This window comes from Phoca vitulina, unplaced genomic scaffold (genome assembly GCF_004348235.1).
Source record: "Phoca vitulina isolate PV1807 unplaced genomic scaffold, GSC_HSeal_1.0 scaffold16, whole genome shotgun sequence".
Taxonomy (NCBI): Eukaryota; Metazoa; Chordata; class Mammalia; order Carnivora; family Phocidae; genus Phoca; species Phoca vitulina.
The window spans coordinates 23,473,526-23,497,820 of NW_022589719.1; the positions used below are offsets into that span (position 1 = coordinate 23,473,526).

Here is a 24,295-nt window from a genome sequence, read left to right on the forward strand (position 1 = left end):
AGCCCCACATGGGGCTCCACGCTGGGCAGGGAGCCTACTTTAAAAAAAGAGAGAGAGAGAGACAGCACCAACAGCCAAATGATTGGAGAGATGAAAAGACATGTGTAGAAAACGCCTGGCACAGTGCAAGCTCATTGCTTAATAGCTGTTGCTATTATTACCAGGAATCTGCATCTGGGGCTTCAAAAAAGGTCGTTAGGGTCTATGAAAAGGATAAAGCCAAGAATCTATAAACTGGGGTTTTAGTCAATGTTTTCCCTTTTAGCCTCTTCAGGCTTTAATCTATAAAACGGGGATGAACTACATCTGCCTTTCCCTGCCCCCTGATGGAGGGAAAAAAATGGGAGACCAAACGAGATGTGGTTTAGAAACTAATATTCAAAAATGAATTTAGGGCGGTACAATAATTATTACTTTTCAGATTATCCGGATGAGAGATTTAAAATTCAAAAAAGAAAAAAAAAAAAGGAAAGAAAGGACGTAAAAACTGGCTAAGGGTCCATTGCACGTACACAAATGAAGTGATAAGCCCTGGATGCGGGAACGCTTGTTCATGTGCCTTGGGCATCTACCTGAAAGGCCTTCCCCGGGACAGGCTCTAGAATGGAGCGGAGAGCAAGCAGCACGAGTTCTCAACATCCTGACACCTACACAGAGAAGCCTGTTGTGACGATTTCCCAGGCTTTGTGGTGCTGAGAAATGTGCCTGGGCAGCCGGTGGCACGCGCCAGAACGGCCCTGCGCCGGTCCGGAAGTTGGATGGGTCTCTTACAGATAAGGAACTGGCTCTCTTTTGAGGCATAAGGCTGACTGCCCCACGGCTGCCACTTTAAGAACCTCCCCTGCCCTCCCTTTCTGTAACTCCAAATGTAAGAATGAGCAAGAATCTTTTGTCTAACTGAGGAGACTACTGAAAAAGAGCCCAATGGAGTTTATCAATTTCTAAACTAGTCATGTAGAACGTGGTTGCTTGACCTTCGGATCGTCTCTTCCTTGCACATATGAATCTGGGAGGCGCCTCCAACAAACCTCCGCTACTACTCTTTTCCAGTCTCGATGGCCGACTCTCCATGAAGATGGCAGCGCCTGCCTTGCTCTGCACACCTCATCAACCCTTTTCCTTCACATCAGGGGCTGGGCTGTGGTGTCTTTACCCTTTCTCACAGAGGTTTTCCTTCCCAGAAATCAATGGTTTCTGTCCCCCCAATAGGTCAGATGGTTAAATATGAGTTGACATACATACTCAGAGGACAAAGTGGCTGGGATCTAACCAGTGTGGCCAGTGTGGCCAGGATCACTGACTGTTTAATTTTCCTTCGCCTCAAGGGTCGGTGGCATGAGTGAGGGGACACCCAGGGTTAATTAAGGAGGGATGTGTGTTAATCTCAGTGGGTTGGGCGAGGGGAGCTTTGGTCTTGGCCTGTGGCGGCCCTACAAAGCTTCACAAAGGAGTCTCACCTAAAGTCATGATGATTCATAACTTCAGGGAGCTGGGCAGAGAAAGCAGCCATGCAAGAAGGGGGATAATAAGGTTAGTAAAATAGATGCTTTAAGGTTGTGCCGAGTTTTTTGACAGAGGTCTCAAAGAAAAGCTAAGAGAACTCTTCTAGAAATGTTCCAGACCAGTAAAGAAGCAAACAAGCCTCTCACATGTCACATATTTACCTTTTATAGTTGCTGCAGAGAAAATAAGCAAATACTATCAATTTGCTTCTAAGTACAGGAACCTACTTTAGAGACAAAACCCTCAAGAGACCAGTATGACGGATGACCAAGCTCAGGTGAGACAAGGTCAGGTGGACAGGGGAGAGGTCATTAAAGGTTGAGACTCCCAGACCTTGCTGCACAGATATTCACAACCTCCATGACTATAGTAGTCATGGGGCATCAATTTGTCCTCGGACTATGGCAGTCCCCCCGGTCCCTGACCCCTGTCAAGTCCTTAAACACCACTGAAAGGGCAACTCCCAAGTGCCCATCTCCTCCTATGTTTGGGTATTAAGACTAAATCCTGCTTTGTGGCAGGAAGCCAGAAAATGCCACGTGAGGATCAGCAGCCTCCAGGACTCCTGATAAGCACTTGCTTGCTTATCACACTCTAATATGGGGGTGGGAAAGAGGGAGAGGAGAGCAAAACATATGGGGGGTGGGTAATGAGAGCACAGAGGATGCCAGATGGGCAGGACGCTGCTTTATAGTCCTGAAGAGGCCATCCAGTCCAATACTCCTGATTTCACACATGTCTGAAACTCAAGGAGCCCAGAGGAAGGAGAACCTGGCCCATTTTCAGAACCATCCAGAGATGTAGTTCCCACTCTATTCTCTGGCCGGAGCTCTCAAAGCACCTCACTGAGGGGGGTATACGCCTCACAATTAGTCAGTCCTAGCGACAAGAAGAATATCTGCTCAAGAAGTTTCCCAATGTGGACAGGAGGTTTGGTAGCTCTGGCTACTCCCACACCATTTAGGGTTTCGGCCAGCAGTCTTTCCAACCCAGTGACTCAGGGAGCAGTCTCCTCCCAGACGCCAGTGGGGACCAGCCCTGGCTCTGTAAACTCAAGGTTCATCTGCACTGACAAGAAAGAAGATCTGAAACAGTGTTAAGGGACGGCTCTGGCCTTCCCTTAAAGGCACCCCAAATATATCTCAAGTAAAGGTTTCCTTAACACTCGTCCAGGACAAAACTGGGTGGCCTGCCAAAAATCCCTCTCTCCCTTCTTCCCCATGAAGCTGTACCACCGAATTCCATGACACTGGAGGAGGATTATCCGGATATGGGGACCCTCTGTGGGCCTGGATGGAAAACCCCGCTGCTGATTCATGTTGGCAGAGTCCTGGTTTCACCTGTCTCGGCTACAGCTGCTCCCTGGTAGATGACAAATGCTGACAGCAACCCCCTCCCCAAGCAGACTGTTCTTGTTTCTGTCTAACATCCATGAAGGGAACTGGAATCAATATGCTAGAAGGAGACTCAGTGCAGTCTCAGCACGTCACCAGGGAATGAGTCAGGTCGCCAAGATCTTTACGGTTCCAAGGGAGTGGGAGAAGATAACGATTCTTCCACTTCTGGGGTCCAAGACCATCTCTCGTACCCCTTGCCCTTCCATCCCTCAAACTAAGAGCAAGTAGGAGCAAAAGAAAACAGCTTCCAGGGGCACCTGGGTGGCTCAGTCCTTAGGCGTCTGCCTTCAGCTCGGGTCATGATCCCAGCGTCCTGGGATCAAGCCCCGCATCCGGGCTCCCTGCTCAGCAGGAAGCCTGCTTCTCCCTTTCCCACTCCCCCTGCTTGTGTTCCCTCTCTCGCTGTGTCTCTCTCTGTCAAATAAATAAATCTTTAAAAAAAGAAAGAAAACAGCTTCCAGATCAAAACTAAAGAGGTCTTGTTTCTTGTTCAGAGGTGGACAGGAAAAGAATGAGAGGCGACCAGAGTTGCTTACTGGGAAACCTTCCTCTCCACCCTCTTAAAATTTAGAGGAAAAGTATTGCTGCCCTCAACAAGATGTTTTCTTTCTGGCTGCATATCAATAAAGCTCAGACCATTAGTCCAAGCAGCAAATGGCACTGTTCAGATCAGCTCAGTTAAGAAGCTGAAAGAAAAAACTTTGTGGTTATCTTGTTTGGGTTTGGGAAGCTCATCATCTGTAAAACTGGAATGGCTCCACGGTGGCAAGAGGTCGCGTGCACTCAGCAGATCTTCCCTGTTTTAACTAAGACGATGGAAGCTGGTGGTAGGCGACAACTGGAAACTGAGGCTGGAAGGGCCACGAGAGAAGGCACAAGCTAAGGGGGCTGTGAGGAAGAAAGGAAATGTGAAGAGGAAAAATGCCTTATTGGTAATGATGGAAATCGGGGAGGCCTTAAGCTTTTACAGAGGGTTACTAGAGGAAAATTAACTCTCTGGGAAGAGGGAGAAATCAATGGAAAGGAGATACTAAGAGACAGCTGACCTTTCCATTGGAAATGGATGGCTACACATCTTGTCAGAGGCTGAGAAATGCACACTTCCCAGAGCAGGCGGGGGGAGAGACTCTGGTCATCTTTTCTTCCTTTCGAGCTGCTGACTTGCTTAGATTTGCTTAATGAATTACTGAAGTTTCTTCATCTCTAAGAAAATCTGATTGTTTTTCAGAAACTTTCATTTCTTTTACTGTCTCTAAGCCTTCTTTACATTCTACTTTGGAGTTTAGAACTTGTAGGAGGTTTATTTTAAAGTGACCATTTAAAAATAAGGGGCTCCTGATTGGCTCAGTCAGTTAAGTGTCTGCCTTCGGCTCGGTCATGATTCCAGGATCCTGGGATCAAGCCCTGCATGGGGCTCCCTGCTCAGTGGGGAGTCTGTTTCTTCCTCTCCCTCTGCCCTTCTGCCTGCTTGTGCTCGCTCGCTCTCTCTCAAATAAATAAAATCTTAAAATAAATAATTATATATATATATATTAATCTAAGCAAATATATATAATTCAGAATACCAGCTCACCTACCTCTCCCCTTTATTCAGCTGAAGCAGGAATAAATCTGCCTAGACCACCCTTGTCCAAACCAAAGTTCTCTCAGCAGAAAAGAAGAGCAAGAGCTCCTTTTTTTTTTTTCTTTTTAAAGTAAGCTCTAGGACGCCTGGGTGGCTCAGTCAGTTGGGCGTCTGCCTTCAGCTGGGGTCATGATCCCAGGGTCCTGGGATCGAGCCTCACAAGGGGCTCCCTGCTCAGCGGGGAAGCCTGCCTGCTTTTCCTTCTCCCTCTGCCCCTCCCCCGGCTTGTGCTCTCCCTTGCTTGCTCTCTCTCTCAAATAAACAAAATCTTTAAAAAAAATAAAGTAAGTAAGCTCTAGGCCCAATGTGGGGCTTGAACTCAAGACCCCGAGATCAAGAGTCACACGCTCTACCTACTGAGCCAGCCAGGCGCCCCCTTTTCTTAACTTTTGGAATGTGTTGCCCTTGGCTGCCATTGACAGTCTGCTGCCTTGAAGTCATTTCTAGCCAACCTCCTGTGATTTATTGAGACCTGTAAACTCTGTCTTATTCACTTACGCCTCTCAAAGGGATCCCACAAAGACAGTCAAAGGGCAAGAATTTTATTTTTCAATTGGCTTGATGCTTTCCAAAGGCCATCTCAGGCTATTAGGATCAAAGCAGAGAGGTTTCTTCAGCTGAGGGACCTACTTTGGTGCTAAATGAAATACCAAGGCACTTAATGCTCCTGGAATCCCCCCAAAATTAAAATAATTACTTCCTCCTATTCCCACATGTCTGTGCACAGCACAAGTTCTTGACCCTCCCTTGGCTTCACAAATCTCAAAGGAAATGGCCAAATGAGTAGTTGTTCTAGATACTCACCTTGGATAACAGAGTCTTTCAATATATTCCAACACATTCCACATGTTTTAGTTGATACATATTTTTGGAAGAGGAGTGTTGAGGATGGTTAAACATTAAAATGCTTTGTATTTTATACTTAAAATACATTAAAATATGTTCAGCTTCTACAAATGCAAGAATTGGTTCTCCTACCAATTCTTGAAAAAAACAAAACATTTTGCCTTTTGCTTTTGAAACTATCTACTGGGCATCTCTCACCATGTCTCAGTGCCGGGACTAGCACCCCAAGAAACCGATATTGGGCACAATTGTGAAATGAGTAGGACACTCCCTATTTTCATAAGGGTTATCTCCTTGATACTTTCATTCAATTACCATCACTAAGACATGTGCTAGACATACTGACTGGTGCTGGTGAGCAGGGGTGTGTGTTCATGCATGTGTGGGGAATACACGGAGCACAAGATATCAAAGGGACACACATTCCTGGAACAAATGCTGAGTGTCTCCTGTGTGCCCCGTGCAGTGAAGGCTGGGAATACAGCAGTGCAAAGACCAGTCGAGAAGCCAGTTGTGGGGGTGCCTGGCTGGCTCAGTCGGTTAAGCGTCTACCTTCGGCCCAGGTCATGATCCCAGGGTCCTGGGACTGAGCCCCGTGTGGGGCTCCCTGCTTAGCAGGGAGTCTGCCTCACCCTCCCCCTCTCCCCCTGCTGTGTGCTCTGTCAAATAAATAAATAAAATCTTAAAAAAAAAGCAAGCCAGTTGTGTGGTAAGAGAGCAGGGTCTAGGTCCATTTTATGCATGGCATTCCCCAACCTCACAAAATACCTGGCCCATAGTAGGAGCTCAATAAAATTTTGCTAAGTGTAAAGAATAATGCACAGAATAGACTGCACTCTACTAAGAGGCCATGGGGGAAAAGAAATCATTACAGTTCCCCGAGAGGAATCTGTCATGGAAAAATTCACCTAAACTAATTGTAGCTCTACTGTTATTTTTAATGTTTTATCTTGCCCCCTCCCTTCTCTGACAAACTGCATCAGAGACACCCCTGATTCTCCCCTACTCCCTCCCCCTTTCCTGCAATGTGCTGAAGAAAGGAACTTTCTGAGGATAGATGCTTTGTACCACATCTCAGAAGTCAACTTTAAGATAATTGCAGCGGAAGCAGCTTTTAATCAACTGACAGGCAGCTTTAAGAAAATTAATGAGGACAAAATCTTGGGAAGGAGTAAATCATTTCTGACAACAAAGCTGTCTCTCTTTTATCCCAATCTCCCCTTGAAGAAATAGTACCCTTCCAGGATACAAAAATAAAATATCTTCATTTTTGGTTTTTGCCACTCCCAAGGCCAGACAAGATTAAGAAAGGAATACTCTGGGATTGAACGAGAGTTCTAGATCACTTTTGAAAATCAAACTTTCAGAATCTAGGGAAGTATAGGTGAGTGGATTATGTCACAGGCTAAATTCAGGGCAAGGAGGCTACAGTGAAGATTACATCCTGAAGAATGGAGCTAGGACAGGCCCAAAGAGCCTGTACACGTTAGTTACATAAATGCTGGTCAGTGCTGACAGCGCTAGGCATCCATCCTGCCCCAGGATCTAAGCTACAATTTAGTTGTGACTAATTTGAACACTCTGGATACCAAGCCTTTTCTGTGGTTCATTTTAATGAACTTATAATAATAATCAGTCATCACTGGGCTCTGTGAAGATGGCTGTAAAAATGACAGAAAATGGCTATAAAAAGACAGAAAGACAACCGATGTTTCTTTATAATCAGGATGACTCTAAGATATCCATTAATGGGCATCATAGTGATATATCCCATCAAAGGATAACAGTAGGTGGAATGTTGGAAAAGGGAACTCCAGAAGTACCCCTTCAGATGGGGAAGGGCCTGGAGCGAAAGATAAAGATACTGCTTCTCACTTTTCAAGCTGAAGCATCTCTGTATTCTATAGCACACAGGCAAGCAGGCATGGGCTCGCAGTTAAGAGCTCAAGTCAACTGTGGGCAGGTAAGAATTTTAATCAGAAATGGAAAAAGGCCTCATGGCATTGGTTCTTAAAGTACTATCACTAGGATGCTAGCATGATCCAGAATGCCTTGGGCGGGAGGTACTCATCAATTTCTCAACTTCCTGTAAGTATCTGAAAGATCTGGTTAATAGGAGCCACAGATATAAATCAGATGAGGTTCCAGAGACAGGGTGAGAGCAAAAAGGAAAAGGACAAAGTTACACGGACAGGTGAGGTCTAACTAGAATCCCCATGCAGTCAATGATTGGTTCTCCATCTTGACTGAGTGCGCAGTCATCGGGAGGGCTTGGTAAAACAAGGATGGCTGGGCCCCACCCCTAGATCCTCTGATTCAGCAGGTCTCACATGAGGCTGAGAATCTGAATTTCTACTAAGTTCTCTGATGATACTGATGTGGTCCCAGGGGAGTACACATTGAGAACTACAGCCCAGTTACTTTTGAGTAGATCGTAGGTCTGTAAAAAAAAAAAAAAAAAATGGTAACAAATCTCCTTTCCTTCCCTGCTTCCTAGGATTGCTTGAGGATGAGTGGGATACATATCTCTGGAGCCAGAGTTCCAGAGGAAGAAGGTGTACAATGGGGACAGTCCACCACTGAAGAGCAGGACTCTCAAGGTAAAGAAGTAGGGGAGGAGGGGAGTGAAGAGGAAGAGAGAGGGGGAGAAGAGAGGAAAATGGGGGAGAGAAGGGGAAGAGGAAGGGGAGAGAAGGGAGAAGGAAGGGGGAGAGGGAGGGAAGGAGAGAGGGGCTGGTCTCTTTCCAGCACCCCCTCCAGACCAATAATCTATCTAGGTAACAGTTGCTCGACACCTGAATGCAGTTTTACCACATAGCCACAAAGAAAAAGCTTTCAATAAAATTGACCCTTAAGTATTTGAGGCTTTGCCTTAAAGAGCACTATGCTGTTCCACAGAGAAAGGAGAGCTAAACTGCTTTCTGTCCTAGAGCTCCTCCCATCCAAGTCAAATGATGGTGTCCTCATCCATCACTTCTGCCAATAAAATGACCACAGAGAAAAGCGAACAGCACTGGTGAGATTCAAGCAACCCCTGCCTCTAGGACCTGCAGGGATTATGCAGTGAGGACCGCTTCAGTTCTTACTGAACCACTTATGTGCCCACATCCCCTACCTGTTGGGGGGATGGTCTATGCATCTGGGAAAAAGAGTAGACAGCATTTTACTTCCTGTGTTGAAAGCACTAATCCTTATTCTTGCTTTCCAGCTCAAAATGCCCCAGAACCACCCCCACCCACCCCCAGCTGATGACTTTTGCTGTAGGTAAAACAACACTTATTACTTACACAAAAGTGGAAGAGCAGTATGGTATAGGACTATTTCTGGTGTCATTAGTAATTTTATATTTTTGTTATTATGCTTTCACTTGGTTACAACCAAAGTTATTATAATGTGCAAGTTGCCACTATTTTGGAAAATTAATTGCAGTTTTCTGTTACAATATTATGCCTTCTTCCAATTAGAAAATGAAAGCAGGGAGGGCACACAGGCAGCTTCGTGTTTTGAGAATTCAGCAAAACTTCAGCTCAGCAATCTCCAAATGCCTAACTTAAAAAACCAAACAGAAATGAACAAAAAGCCCTCCCTGGCTCCAGAGCAAGGGAGTCAGATCGAAAATAAGCCCCTGAGGCAGAGTGGCATCCCCAGCCTGGAGGAGGCTGGAATGGACGGAGGGAAGGGGGAGATAAAACATGTGCTCAGTCTTATTTTTCCAGACTTGCAAATCATACTAAAATTGGGAAGACTGAGCCTAGCCTCAGAAGCAGAGAAGGGAAATATCAAAAGGACCCTGATCCTAGAAACAAGGATAAAAATTAAAATGGCTCAACATGGGCGAAGAACAGAATCCAGCACATGGCTATTCAAGGGAGGGCCCCGGAGGGCAGCAACAGCTGAGAAGAGATGGGAGGTGAAGCACAGTCAGCCAAAAAGCCAAGTAAGAGTCTGGTGGGAAATGGAGCCCAAAGGCCACCGTGCCCACAACAAGATTAGCCAAGGATCAGAGCACCATGCATAAAACCACAAGTAAACCTGAGACTGTGTCCCTTCCTTGCTGAGGATGCTGAGGGCAGAGACCTCAAATGAAGAAAGCAGTCATTAAAAACAGCAGTTCTCAAACTCAAGTGCATATCAGAATCACCTGGAAAGCCTGTTTTACAAATACAAACACCTGTGCCCCTCCCGCCCCATTCTTATGTGGCTCTTTAGGCCTCAAGTGCTGTCTGTTTCTGACAAGGACCCCACGTACTCTAATGCAGGTTATCCAAGGAGCACAGTTTGAGAAGCACTAATCCAGAGGTCTGAAGAACCGTTCAGAATAAATGCACCAAGGCAAGCCAGCAATTAGCCACTGATTTTCAGAAGACTTTTCATATGGGACTGGGTAAGAGATCATCTCTTGGGGAGAGATGTCACTTAGTGGGAATTAAAATAAGGTAAGTCAATGCTCTGAAGGACGTTCTCCTGGGACTGTCTGTTGGCCCAACAAGCTCACCTCTCTGAATATTACCATAGTGAATTCCAAGAGGTAAGACTAAAATGAAGGGGGATTCTGAGTAGAGAAGCTTGAGGACAGGCCCGTCACCCACAAAAGCATTCCTTCGAAGACAGAGCTTGACATTACAGATGGACACACCCACCTATACTTACCTGTGCACAGAGGGAGATGCTCTACTGTCCCATTAAACCCTCGCTCCCTGTTCTCAGACAAAAAGGCACTTCTTGCCTTAAACGGTGATACAGCACAGCTATCCAAAAAAGCTGGTGTCTTCCCTTCCACCAATGACTGAATTCAGGGACATTTGCTGAATGCTTTGGTGCCTCTGGAGGTAAGGGGCAACCAAGACCTGGAAAACCAGAAACCTTTCTGTAGCTCAGGGGTTTAAAGTCAGACTTGGTGGAAAAGGGTAAGCAAAACCTTGCTCAGAAGGCTGGATCCTGTCTCTTGGGTGAGAGGAACACTTCCCAAATGGGAGCTTTCTAGTTACTTCAGCTCCCTAAGTGGCAGATGGTGCCTACTGAGAATCAAAAAAGCCTCACTAGGAGGCCTGAGAAACAGCTCTTGTCACGAGGCATACAGCAGCTGGCCAGCCGCCCTGAGCCCCTTAGCAGGACAGCAGTGGGTTACCACACCTCCTCAGCAGACTCCTCCAACTGCATTCCCTGAGCTGCCAGCCCCATCTGTGACAACATCTTGGCTTCCGCCCTGTAGCTGTTCACCCTCAGCCAGATGTTTCTAGCTACTTATGGGAAGGAGGAACCTTGCTAGGATGGAGGACTGGCAGGCTGGACCCAGGAGGTGGGCAGGAGCCCTGGCTTCCGGAAGAGGTTGGAGATGTCCATTAGTGTTGCCGAAATCAGATCCTGTCTCTTAATGATTATAAACAATTATTTCACAATTAGGCAGGAAGGGTTTAGAAGAACAGCTGTTGGGACCAGGATTCTAGGTAGTGAAAGGCAGACACCAGGTACTTTTACCATCCAAATCTGCTGAGGAGAAGCAAAATAATATGTAAACTAAACCTCAATGTCCATCCTCAAATATCTAGGTAAGAAAACAGGCCTATGAACTTCATGATGTCCTCTCCCAAGCACCTAATACCAGATCCTTCCAACGTCACCTGGGATTCAGAAATCGGGACTTTCCTGTCAGTATGATGTCAAGAGCACAGACTGCCTGCTTCTACCTTTCAGGGGCTTGGTGGAACATGCTGTCACCTATCACTGGTTCTGCTCGTTATCACCTAGAAATGCTAAGGAGGACGCTTTTCTTGAGATTCTCTTCCATTCATTCAGCTTCTCCTAAATGTCAGGTTCCTTCTTAGGTACTTGGACTTCATAAACATGGCACAGATATGGTCTGCACTCTCGAGGAGCTCACAGTCCAAGAGGAGAATGACATGGAAACAAGTTAAGTGCAATCTGATGTGATGAGTGTTAACACAAGCTCGGGGGAACCAAGGAGGGTGGTGGCACAAGGAGGGAGTGATTTAGAAAGGTCCCGCAGAAGGGAAAGAGCTGCCGAAGTCAGGTTTGGGGAGCGGGGGGGACAGGTAGAAGGCACACTGGCAAGAAAGGGCCTTCTGAAATTCAGGGTGCTTGGAAAGTGACTCAGTAGAGTCAGACAGAGGGTCCCTGTAGGAGATGGGAGGAAGAGGCTGGTGACCACCACGCTAGGCCACCCACTTTCTGTCACTTTCTACATAATGGATCCTATCGCTAGCTTTTTCTTTAAAACAAATGCTTCCATTCCAGGCATCAAGCATCTACATGCATCGCACTAAATGAAGGGCCCTGGGGGATATGTCCCTAAGGAGCTTACACTGAACCTAACTGGGCAGATTAAACATACACACCACTCAGCTAAAGAAAACACAAAACAACACATAAACAAGTGCATAAAACTATAAATGGCACAACACAAAGTGCTAAGGGAATTCACAGGTTCTTAGCTTGAGACAGAGCTTAAATACCATCTAATTAAGAGAACCATTCAAATGCTCAATTCCCCTTGGCAAAAGCAAATGAGCCCCCATGGGAACTCAGAAACCAGTATGGTTGAGTCCAGAAGGCCACTAACCCCATGATGCCCAGAAGGCTTTTATGGCAATACAAGAGAGGTCCACCTCAGACAAGAGAGGGTCCCAATAGGACCTTCTTCTGCTAATAAAATGGATGAGACGGTTAAGAGCATAGCAGCTACGCAAAGGCCTCATCTTCCAACATGATTACAACCCACAGAAAAGAACATTTCATAGTATATATCACTTTTTATAGCTTGCTTCCTCAAAAAAAAAATTTTTTTTTTAATAAGCATAAATATTTCATTGTGTCCTTCATGTATCTCCAGACCAAAGGTCTCACACTGAGGTAAGGAGGTATTCAGTTTGGGCTTCATCCAAAGATACTTTCAAGCCTCTCAGGAGCTCAGCTCAGGAACTAGGGTGTGAGAAAGCTCCTGCCTGTTAATAGTCCAGAGCTTCTAAAAGTGAAGCCTGCTGGTCACAGATGGGCTGGACAGCAGTCTTTTGTACTCCTTACAAACATGCTACCTCTCACCCGGGTTGGGAGGTCACACCATTAACCTTCACTACCCTGCCAAGTCTGGAGAGCTGCCCTACAACGGAGGCACGAGCCATGGCACTCACCCTCATGGAGGTCTCGCCACCATGGGCCTGCTGCAGCCTGAAGACCTGGGCCACCATGTGCTCTGTGGAGGGATGCAGCAGGATCCTCCTCGAGGCCAAGCCCACCATTACGTATCGGCCCATTGGGGACAGGCTCACCGAAATGGCATTGGGACCTGAGAGCCAACAGAACAGAGAGACGTTTCCCAGAGTTCTTGCCATCACAAGGAAATAATGTTCCCTCTCAGTCTTTTTCTCTTTATTTCCAATTTGCATCTTTGGTTACCCAGGGGCTCTCTCATAGGAGTACAGTGAGGAGGACAATGTGAAGGCATGTCAAGTACTGAGTACAACGTATGACATACAGAAAGTACTTGACAAATGCTAACCACTGCCATCATAGCACCATATCTTAAAAAACTGGCACCATACTGTAAATAGTACTTTGAAATCTACTATTTCCACTTCATACATAATGACCATTTTTCCACCATTAAATATTCTTCTATAAGAGCATTTTAAAGGCCAAATGGTATTCTGCCCTGTCTGTGCATCATCATTTATTTAAGCAATTCTTCATCATTTGACATTTTTCTCTATGATAAGTAACACTGCTGTGAACATCCTTGTAGATAAATCTTTGTATAGTTTTCTGATTATTTCCTTAGAAGTGGGATTGCTGGATCAGAGAACATACACTTTAGGGGCTTTTAATACACAATACCAAACTGCCTGGAAGTGTAGGAGTGTGCCAAGCCGTGACCAAAGCTCCTCCTTTATCCGTGGCCGTCACAACAGGAGCGTGTTGGTGACGCTATTATGGCAGGAAGGACTCTTACTCTGAGAGTCTTCTGCAATGCTACCAGCCAGGACTCCTGCAAAGCCATCTTCCTCTGGCCTGTGCCCCAGGGAAGCAAGGGCAGGCTATGACCATTACTCCTTCCTAAGCTGTGCCTCACCTAGGAATGCCCATGCCAAGGCACCAGCGTCCCTCTGTCGCTAGGTTGGGCTTCCTATCCCTTACCAAATCGCTTGGTGTAGAGCATTTCACCCAGGTTATGGGGGGCCAAGGAGTACACTGCCAGGATGCCTTCATCAGGAAAGCCCCTCTGGCTGCTAGGGATGAAAGCTGCCAGGAGCTGGCCATCTGCAGAAATGTCACAGCTGGCGTCATTGTAGATCTTGCAGTTCTGCACCAGCACATTCACGGAAGCTGCATCAGACAAAGAAAGAAAAGAGGGTAAGAAAGTTTTGGAGTTGATGGTGTAAAAAATTCTGGGCCAAGAAATTCTGGGGCCTCTCTAAGGGCCTGAACCCTCTCTAAAAATGCTGAAGTCCACACCCTGTCAATCAAACTAAAATGTCATGGAACAAGGAACACAAGAGGCAGGAAAGAGATGTGTCTTTTACCACTTTAAAAGGAAACAACAGATAGTCAACACAATCACAACCACCTGCTGAGTCTTAGCTCACACTTAGGAAACATCATTTGAGAGACATAAGGAAAAAGTTATTAAAAATTGTTCCTGGAGAGCCACTCAACAGCTGTTACTGTCCAAAAGATCAAAACTAAGATGAATGAAAATGCAAAACCACTGATTCCAAGAGAAAGGTGATCCAGGTAAAGCTTCCTTGGGGTGAGAGTCTTACTGCATAGCTGCTATGCGACCTTGGAGAAGGAAGTCATTTCATTAGTTTGTGTCTTATTTTCTCATTTCAGAGAAATGGAACAGTTAGAGACTTCAGTCTTCTGGACAGCTCCTTGCTACTACGAATCCCTAATGCCACAAGAGAGGACAAAGAGAAACACAGCCCAGCTGTGGCTGGATGGCTGGAACTCTTCATTTCTCACTACGCTCTAGGCCTTATCCATACCATAAGCAAGCATCCAGGGGCAGCAGCCCCAGCCTGTACTTAGCAGCTACTAAGAATTAAGCCCAGGATCAGCCAGGCAGCAGGCTCAAGGGAACAGGGTAGGGATGGGGGTGGTGGAAGAATGTGTCAGTGGGGATGGGGAGATCCCGTTCCACATGACAGGACTAATGAGACGTTGGCCAGCACTGGGTCTGTGCCTGCAGGCTTTGTTTTGATTTTCATTCGAGTCTCCGAAGCCCACTGTATAATTCCCTGCCAGGAGGAAGTGGCTTACTCTTAAGGTGAGCCTGGGAACAGAGTGCCCAAACTATGGGCACAAGCAGAACAGCACAACACATCCAAAGGGACCAAGCTCCTCTGGGCTTTGTCTCACTTAGATCTACTTCAAATGTACCTGCAAAGAAACTTTTTGGTCCTTCTCTTATTTTAGAGACTACCTGGATGTCCACTGTCAAACACATTATGGTTTAAAAAAAAAAAAAGGAAGAAAGATAGAAGAAGCCAAGCTCAGCGGCCTTCATCAGATTCCAGGTGATCTATTCCAGGAAGCCCAAGTGCTTGCCTTGGAAGATCAAGGGCAAGTTTCCCCAGGAAATTACTTTAAGGAACACAAAACAGAGAACTGCTTTTCAGGGGCCTGAGGCTTAGGGGCTCAGGGACTCAGAGTGATTTCTAACACTCTATATTCATCTTCCTTTCCCTGTGTGTTGCTAATGAAGCCACAGAGATGACAAAGTAGATCAAAAAAGACATCAGAACACACTGATTAGGCTATTGTGCCAACTCTCGGGGGCTCACACCTACAGCACCATTACACATAACACCAAGAAGGGACCACAAGGATGGCTCTGTTTGCTAACTAATAAAATAATGACATCCAAATATTCCCTGCTATCACCATTAGGGCTCTGTACTGCTCAACTTCCAACCCACCATCTGCTCTACCCTGTGTGGCTAGATTTATCTAGTTAGCACTGAGACCGTCTGCTCCTTACTCAGGGTCCCAAGCCTGGTGCCAAAAAGATGACAATCTTTTCCTCCTTCCCTGGATTGACACATGATTCCAGTTGGGGATATATAAAAAAGGGGGGGGGAAGGAACGGGGGAGGCGTCAGGAATGAGTCCATCTTGATTTTCTAACCTTGAGGCTGGCAAAACCTTCAGAAAGATAAAAAGAAACTGAAAACTGAGACTACAGCCACCAGACTTTAAGACAGTTTTGCACAATTACCATTTATTCCACATTTAATGTCTCAAAAATGCATGGTGGGTATTTTATGAAAGTATGCTTTTCTATCTTGCTGTTATGATCTCACTCATGTGTGTTAACATGCAACTCCGTCAAACATATAGAAGCCTCTAGTAACCCTCAAAGCTCACCACTAAAGTAAAAAAAGCATTTAACTGCTTACTGCCAGATTAATTCCTAAGCAGGGCCAGGGTGGGAAGGAGAGTACAAGTAAGGTTTTCCTTTTTCTGGAAAGCTTGGCTCTAAGCCCCTGAAAAACTGGGCATATAGACAAAAAGTATTTTGTCAGCCTCCAATCCAGGCCGCTATGTTTGTGTTTACTACATTATGATGATTTGGAATCATCATAATGCCACCTCCCAAATTTCGTCCCCTCCCCACCAGCCCCACCCAGTTTCAAAAGCGCTCCCAGTCATTGTGGTGAGCACACAGACAGACATGCAGATGACAAATGAAAAGAAAATGCTGAAAATTCGAGCACAGCTTCTCCGGCAGCAGGTTTAATTGCAGAAACTGCGCCGCTAGTGATCCAGGGTTTCACTCCTGCCCTAATGAAGGGGATGTGGCAGGCACACTGTGATTTGGTAGCTTCGTTTCTGCGAGCACTGGGTGGTGTGTTTACAATTTCATTTTTCTTTCAAAGTTCCAATTAGCAGCTTACATTTGCCGCTCGTTGTCTATTAATTTCCCACACGGAAATGGAAATGTTCAGTTACAATGGTGAGTGGTCACCGCTCCAATTCACTTGTGCCACTTCTCATAACGCTGCAATTTTGATGAGTTAATTTACACAGGACAAGATTTCTTGGACCTGTTTACTTGTTTTCTTGGGCCCTAGGAAAGTAATGCACTAATGGCAAGGACAACTCACTCTTTTTGGACTCAACAATAATGTAAGCAGGTAGAGAAAATGGTGAAGTGAAATAAAGCCTAAGACACTAGCAACCCACACAGCACTAGAAATCTTTGTTCTGCTCCCTGCCTGGCCTTCCGACACTGCTTCTCAAGTGTTAGCATGCATCAGAGTGACCTGGAGGGCTTACTAAAACACGGAATGTTGGGGTGAGGCCTGAGAATTTGCCTTTCTAACAAGTTCCCAGGTGTCTCTGATGCTGCTGGTGTGGGACCACACTGGACAACTGCCACCTTACCAAACAGTCCTTGATCCCTGAGCCGTAGCTCCAGCAACCTGCCCTGCACTTAAAGGCAAAAACACATGTGGGGAAGGGTGATGGGGCAGCTCAAAATGGAAATAAAGGTTAGGAAAGAAAGGATTTTTCAAATCAAAGCTGCTTAAGAGCTTCAGGGGGCAGCTCCAGGGGGAGAAAAAATGATGCAGAAGACAGCAGGAAGCCATGTTCCAGACTCTGCAATGTAATCTCCTCCTAATTATAAATGATTTCCAAGTGAAAATGCCCTAGCAGGGAATGGGAGGGGCTAGAAATACTGATGCCTGGAGGAGCAGATGGCTCTGCCTTCCTATCAGCTCCATAAATTATAAACAAACACCTTGTACAAAGATCGATTTGTAGCCTGTTGCTGGCTGGCCAGATGAGGCCATGGGAGCGATCAGCAGTTGCAGTACTTTTGTAAATATATTAGATACTGATTTGGAAAACTCGAAGGGGTTTAAATCAGCAGGAAAATTTCCTTTCGGCTATCTCTGAGCCCCTCAAGTTGCAGAATAAGACCTCCTGCACAGTCCTCCCGATGACACTACAAGCCCTCCCCACAGGCAGCAATCACTACATCTCCTGTGGTGCAGTCTGCCTTACACCATTCAGCTGCGGGGTTTCTGAAGGCTGGTGCTGGCAGGGCACCCGAGTGACCAATGCTCTTTACCAGTAAGAGCTCACTCTTAAAAACCAGGGTGAACCCAATGAGCTACTTTTTCAGGAAAGTGTTCTTGAAATTATCTACATCTGTGAGGCCTTTTCATAAACTTCTAATTTACAGAGAGTAATTCATTAATGGTGCATCCTGAGAGAAACATGTGGAAAGAATTTTCAACTAACTCCAGAGAAAAGTTAAATACAATTCAGATAAGTCAGATGACCAGCAACATAGTGGCTGTTGAACACATGAGTAAAACTCAAGACCAGTGGCTCCCAGGCATGGGTTGTGCCAAGGCCAAAGGCTACCCTCCACTGAGAGGTACGTGGTGTTCAGAAATGAATCCTACAGCAAAAAAGATTCCCTACTTACTTTTCTCACAGCTGAATCTGTCAAGAGTGAAGCTGCCAACTGTAACTAGACTTTATTCAGACCAGCCAGCAAACACAGTTAAGAGCTAATGACAGGAAACTCAGATAAAAGTGACTGTCATTCTAGAGGGTAATACCATTGAAAGGAACATTGGCTATCATCGGACATATATGCCCTAAACTCCCAGAATGCAGTTTTTCTTCTAAGGTCAAAACTAAGAAAAATAGGGCACTATTAAAAAGCAGAATTCTAACACCATGCATGAGCCAAACTAGTCCTTCTGGTTGCACATGATGCTCTCTGATCAACTCAGGCTTTACAAGAGTCAGGATCAAAAGATGTAAGAAGAAACACAGAAGGGGAATTATAGGAAGCTGTAGTTGGAACAAGTTGAGGCTTATACAAAACATGTTAAGGACAACCAGAAAGGGCATCAAAGCTATGCTAGCAGCATATTCAATGCCTGTATTCTGAATATTTTGCGTTTCTAGCAAGGCAAATGATCTCCGACTGGGTAGAAACAACATGCTTGAGAAGGATGGGAAGCCCATTACAGATAAGGCAACAGGGTGAGAGCAACATCTTGTTCACATGAACATCACTCTCCAGAGAGGAAGACTACATACCTCAGAGTAGTAAAGACGGGGGCAGGTGGGAATTTAGAGTTATGGCCATACTCTCAAAGAATCATGGTGCAATTTTCTCGAAAAAGACATGATGAAAATAGCTAGCACTCACTGACCATTTACTATATGTCAGGCACTGTTCAGAATGCCTAACTTTATTAACTAACTTAATTCTCATAATAACCCTATGAGGTTTGCACTATTAAATTCTCATTTTATAGAAAAAGAAATGAAGGTGGAGAGAGATTAAGTAACTAACCAAGGTCATACTGCTAGAAGATGGCTGACCAGGGATTCAAACCCAGATAGTGCAGCTTAAGAGTTCACATGTCTAACCATCATAGGACAGTTGACAGAGAAAGTTATCAAAGAACTACCTCCCCCTACGCATGCAAAAGCAAGCAAGCAAGTGAACAAGCAAGCAAGCATGCATGCATGCATCAGGCCCAGACCTTTGAAGCACAAAAAGTCTAAGTAATTCCAATTCTATTTAAACTGTTCCAAAGAAAAAAAAGAAAAACTTCCAAATTATATTTATAACACAAGCATAGTAACATTGATACCCAAATCCATAGATCTCATAAAAAAGAAAAGCCTGGACAGAGCCATCTCCCTTACAAATATCAGTGAAAAAAGTTTATTAGCAAGCTACAGGGAAGGAATTTTACACTAAAGAACCATGGGGTTTATTCAAGAAATGTAAGGATGGGTTCAATATTACAGAATCTATTAACATAATGATTATACTATTAGATCAAAGGAGAGGGAAAAAAACGTACGATCATCTTCATAGATACTGAAAAGTCATGACTAAATTCAATATCCATTCTTGATAAAAACTCTTAATAAAATAGGAATAGATGACTTCCTTAAAATGATAAACTAGTTCTAGTTCAACCTAAAAGCCGGCAATATGCTTACTGGGAAAAAGCTAGGGGTGCCTGACTAGCTCAGTCAGAGGAGCATGTGACTCTTGATCTCGGGGTCATGAGTTCAAGCCCCACGCTGGGTGTAGAGATTACTTAAATAAGTAAAACTTAAAAAAAAAAAAAAAAAGTACTGGGAAAAAGAAGTTTTCCCACTAAAATCAGGAGCAATATGAGGATGACTGCTATTATTATTTTATTATTTATTATTATTATTATTATTATTGTTTTGATGGTAGCCAAAGCCAACAGACAAGAGAAAGAAATCACAAATGTAAAACTTAGAATGGAGAAGGTAAAATTATCATTACTTACAGATAACAAACCTAGAACACCCAGGAGATTTACCTGAGTAACAACTACAATTAGTAAACAATTCAGTAAGATAGTAGTAGGATTTTAAAAACAAGCTTTTGACAGTAAACTTAAGAACTGTATATGATCTAGGGGCGCCTGGGTGGCTAAGTAGGTTAAGCACCCAAATCTTGATTTCAGCTCAGGTCATATCTCGGGGTGGTGGGATCAAGCACTGCATCAGGCTCCATGCTCAGCAGGGATTCTGCTTGGGATTCTCTCCCTCTCCTTCTGCCCCTCCTCCTGCTCGCCTGCATGAACGCGCGCGCTTTCTCTCTCAAATCAATCAATCAATCAAAGAACTGTAAAGGATCTATATGAAGAACACTTTAAAACATTCCTAAGAACACAACAAAAACTTGTGGAAATGGAAAATCATGCCATATTCTTAAATCTAACCATAAAGATATTGAATCTCCTTCAGTTAATTTACAAATTTAATGTGACTGCAGTAATTATATTAATAGGATTTTTTCAGGGGGGTGAAGGGAAGAAGCAAAATAGTTTTAAAGTCCATACAGGGAAACAAAACTGCTTGAGCAGACAGGAAAATTTGGATTAAAAAAAATAACAAGAAGAGACGGGTCCTACCAGATTCTATAACACAATGCCTGAAAACTTGAATCCCTGTAGTACTCTCACATGAATAATCAAACGGATCACTAGGACAGAATGGATAGTCTAGAAATACATCTGAATATATACAGGAAAGTAAAAATAGGATCAAAGTGACATCCCAAATCAATGGAGACAAATGAATTAGTCTATAAACTGGTTGGGACAAATGAGTAGCCATATGGGGTAAAAGTTGGTTCATATTCTGCTTATTTGGGACTAGGTTAAACTTCTATGAATCAAAGACTTAAAGGTAAAAAAAACTAAAATATAAAAGTACTAACTGATCTCCTAATGATGACACAAAACCTGGGAACCATAAATGGAAAGTTGGATAATTTTGACTACTTAAAATAAGTTCTATGACAAAAATAACCTTCAGCAAAGTCAAAAGAAAAATGACAACTAGGAAACTCCTTTTGTACGTTAATTTTCTGATTTAGAAAGAGCTCCTGTAGAACTGGTAAGGAAAAGATCAGCAACACAATAAAAAATAGGTAAAGCACAGGGACCAGTCAAGAAAAGGCAATATACACGAGCTAAGTGTGTAAAGAGGCACACAACCTGGTTTGTAATATGATAAATACAAATTTAAAATACCTGCATACTATTTTTTACCTATCAGATTTGCAAATATCCAAAAATATGGTAACACAGTCTACAAGCAAGAGTTTAGGGGGAACAGGCATTCTCATAAACTGCAGATAAGAGTATAAGTTGGCATAACCCCTACAGAGGGTGACTTAGCAGCATTTACCCACATCACAGATGTACGTACTCTTCCTAACTACACTTCCATTTCTAGAGATTTATCCTACAGGGATTTATCCTATAGATAATCTTGCACGGGTGCAAAATGACAAACTGCAACATGTTTTGTATAGGAAAGACCGAAAACAATTTAAAAGTTCCTCAGAGAAGACTAGTTGAAAAATGACTGATTAAAAGATGGAACCCAGAGATTCCACTTGGACAATGGAAAACTAGGCAGTCATTAAAAAAGAAAGAGTAAACTATATACGGGTATGTAAAGATCACCAAGATATACGGTGAAGTACAGAAAGCAAAGTGTAGAAAGAAGAGAGTATAACATGTTACCATCTGGGTTACACAGAAGATGGAAAAACATACATTTGCATTGCCTATATATATATACACACACATACAATATCCTTGAAAGGATACACAAGAAACTGCTAATTGTGGTTGCCTCTGGGGAGGAGTGGCCTACAGCTGAGAGCAGAGTTGGGCAACTTTTTACTGTCTATTATTTTATAGTCCAAAATTTTTTGAATGGTGAATGTATTTCAGATTATAATTAAAAAAAAAAACAAAGTAAACAATATAAACAAAATAACTGGAAATAAATTGTGGCAAAGAAGATCTGGGCCAGAAATCTGGAGATGAGCAAGCAAACCTGGTATTCAATAAAGGAAAAAGTAGATTGCAGTTGATTCCCAGAAGAGTTAAAGAAAAGATTATTGAACATGTGGCTTATAAGCACTTAGAAAGAAAGAAATGATTGCTACTGTGGTTTCACTAAGATCAGGACATGAAAAATTAACCTCATTTTCATGGTCTGATAAGGATACCAAGACTGGCATATCGGGAAACGCCACAGACAGAGAATATCTTGATTATTTTAAGGCATCTGACAAATTCTTACAATACCTTGCAGACAAGATTAAAAGGAAAAAAAAAAAATGTGGGCTTCAGTTGTGAACACCAGGCCAGGGTGCTAATTCAGGAACCAAAGCTGACACAAGAGGAAGTCCACAGCAACATCACACAAGGCCCAGGACAATATCCTGACTGATTGACCATTTCTCCTAGTAAACCAAAGGAAGAGAGAGAAAGTGTATTTATCAAATTAGTAGGTGATGTAAGACTGAGAGAAAAGGACTGAATCCAAAGTTCAAAAAGACATTGAGAGGGAGGAGCTAGGAAGTGCAACTGATACTATTAAGATAAAATTTAACAGAAGCAAATCCAAACCTGTTTTGGTTTTTAAAAGATTCAAACTGCACAAATAAACAGAATGGTAGAGCCTCGATTTCTTAATAATTATCTAGGAATTTGAAGTGACTGAAACTGAATAGTGGCTTCAAGAAAAGCTGCTGAAATCTCAGGCTGAATTAACACTGTCCAAACCACCATTGCGCTATGTACTGGACAGCTCCCATCTGGAGTTTTCTATTCTGTTCTGGTTCCCCAAAGTCAAACGGGAAGGTGAACAGAACTGTCAAGGATTTGGAAACCAGATCAGTAAAAGGAATCTCAGGAAGGAAGTCTGGCCTGAGAAGAAAGATTCAAAGGGAAATGACAATTTATCTTCAAACAGCTGAGGACCATCAGAAGAGGTATCATTAGACATATTCTATGGAGATTCAGAGGTAGAACCAGGACCAACGGGAGGAAATAACAGCAAGGGAACAATAACAGAAGCTTATCAGTGAAAGATCAGGCCATCTCACCAGATAGTGTGACCTATCACTTTAAGTATTCAAGCAGAGGCTGAACTGCCACTTCTAGGAATGTGCAAGTCCTTCATTAGATAGAAATTGAAATAAGTTGTCTAAAATGCTGTGATGGGAGACACCTGGGTGGTGCAGTTGGTTAAGCATCCAGATCTTAGTTTTGGCTCAGGTCATGATCTCAGGGTCCTGGCATTGAGCCCCGCACTGGTCTCCACACTGAGCGTGGAGTCTATCTGAGATTCTCTCTCTCTCCCTCTCCCTCTGCCCCTCTCGCTCATGCTGTCTCTCTCTCTCTTAAATAAACAAAATATCTGAAAAATAAAATAAAATAAAATGCTGTGATGAACAACTGGGATATGGGATTGCAGACTTCAGACATATGTTTGTAAATTAAATACTGACCATGTCATTCACTTTGTTCCATCCAGCTCTGGATTAATAAATGAGTTTAACATCACCACAGTCTTTCCTCAAGGGGCACAAGGGCTAGCTCTCAGTTCCTATACTCCCTTCTCTTTCCCTGCTTCTCAGTTCCACTTAAACACTGAGGCTTAGGACAATTAGCTACTAGCTGGTGAACCCCCCAGAAGAGACACCTTCATCTCTGTGTCCATCTTGGCATCGCTCCTAGCACCGCAGTTACCATGGGTCGCTGCTCAGGGTGGGTGCTTAAAACATGTCTGCTGAATTACTGATGGTGAGCTGCAGAAACGGTACCGGGAAATCAGCTGCTCAACAAGATGATGAAAACTCCAATGCTCCATGGGTTTCTGAGTTCAGGCTCACCAGTAAGAAATACCCCTTCCACCAGTACCAGCTCCACTTTGGCTTACCATTACTGATTTCAGGGAGGTCAAACTTAGTGAAGTCCCACCACTGGAGCCGGTAGGTAGTATTGGCAATGTTACTGGCCACAGCAGACTGTCCATCACCAATCACTGCCCCTGGTGGGGGAGAAGACAAAGAGAGCACAGTATAGTCTTTATCCACGTTTCCTCTGCAAACATAAAACAACATGTACTAGGATTAGCAGGAGAGAGGGAAGAGGAAGAACCATCTGCCAAGTCCCCATCTCAAAGAGAAACCAAACATATCTCAAGAACAATTCTACCAGAAACATAATCCCATTCACCGGCCCCTCCCACGATTATTTAACATTTCCTTAGCGCCAACAATGTGGCAGGTACCGTATATGTCCTGTCTGGTAGACTCTCAGTCTAAAGAGACAGATGAGTTTTCATAAAAATGCGTGTGGGGCGGGGGGGAGTGAAAAATGGGAGGACAACATTAACACAGAAAAGCCACACAGAAAAGCATTTCATTCCTGGATGTCTTTGTAGTAAGCAACACTCTTTGGGAGAAAGCATCTCCTCCTTTGTACACAACCTTCTTCCAAATAAAACATCTCAAAAGGAGGTTTCCTCCAGGGAAGAGGCAGCCAGTATATAGCTGACTGGATAGATAGAGACAG

At 44.0% G+C, this 24,295-nt stretch overlaps 1 protein-coding gene across 4 annotated transcripts in view; it reads right to left on the minus strand.

Moving 5' to 3' along the window:
* AMBRA1 (autophagy and beclin 1 regulator 1) overlaps window positions 1-24,295 on the minus strand; it is a 171,065-nt gene that overhangs the window by 17,076 nt on the left and 129,694 nt on the right. For all 4 annotated transcript variants that reach the window (XM_032414020.1, XM_032414022.1, XM_032414021.1 and 1 more), the window contains 3 exons: window positions 23,658-23,768; window positions 13,522-13,710; window positions 12,519-12,673 (listed from right to left, as the gene is read on the minus strand). In XM_032414020.1, the coding sequence (XP_032269911.1) occupies window positions 12,519-12,673; window positions 13,522-13,710; window positions 23,658-23,768 (455 nt within the window). The remainder of the gene's footprint in view (window positions 1-12,518; window positions 12,674-13,521; window positions 13,711-23,657; window positions 23,769-24,295) is intronic.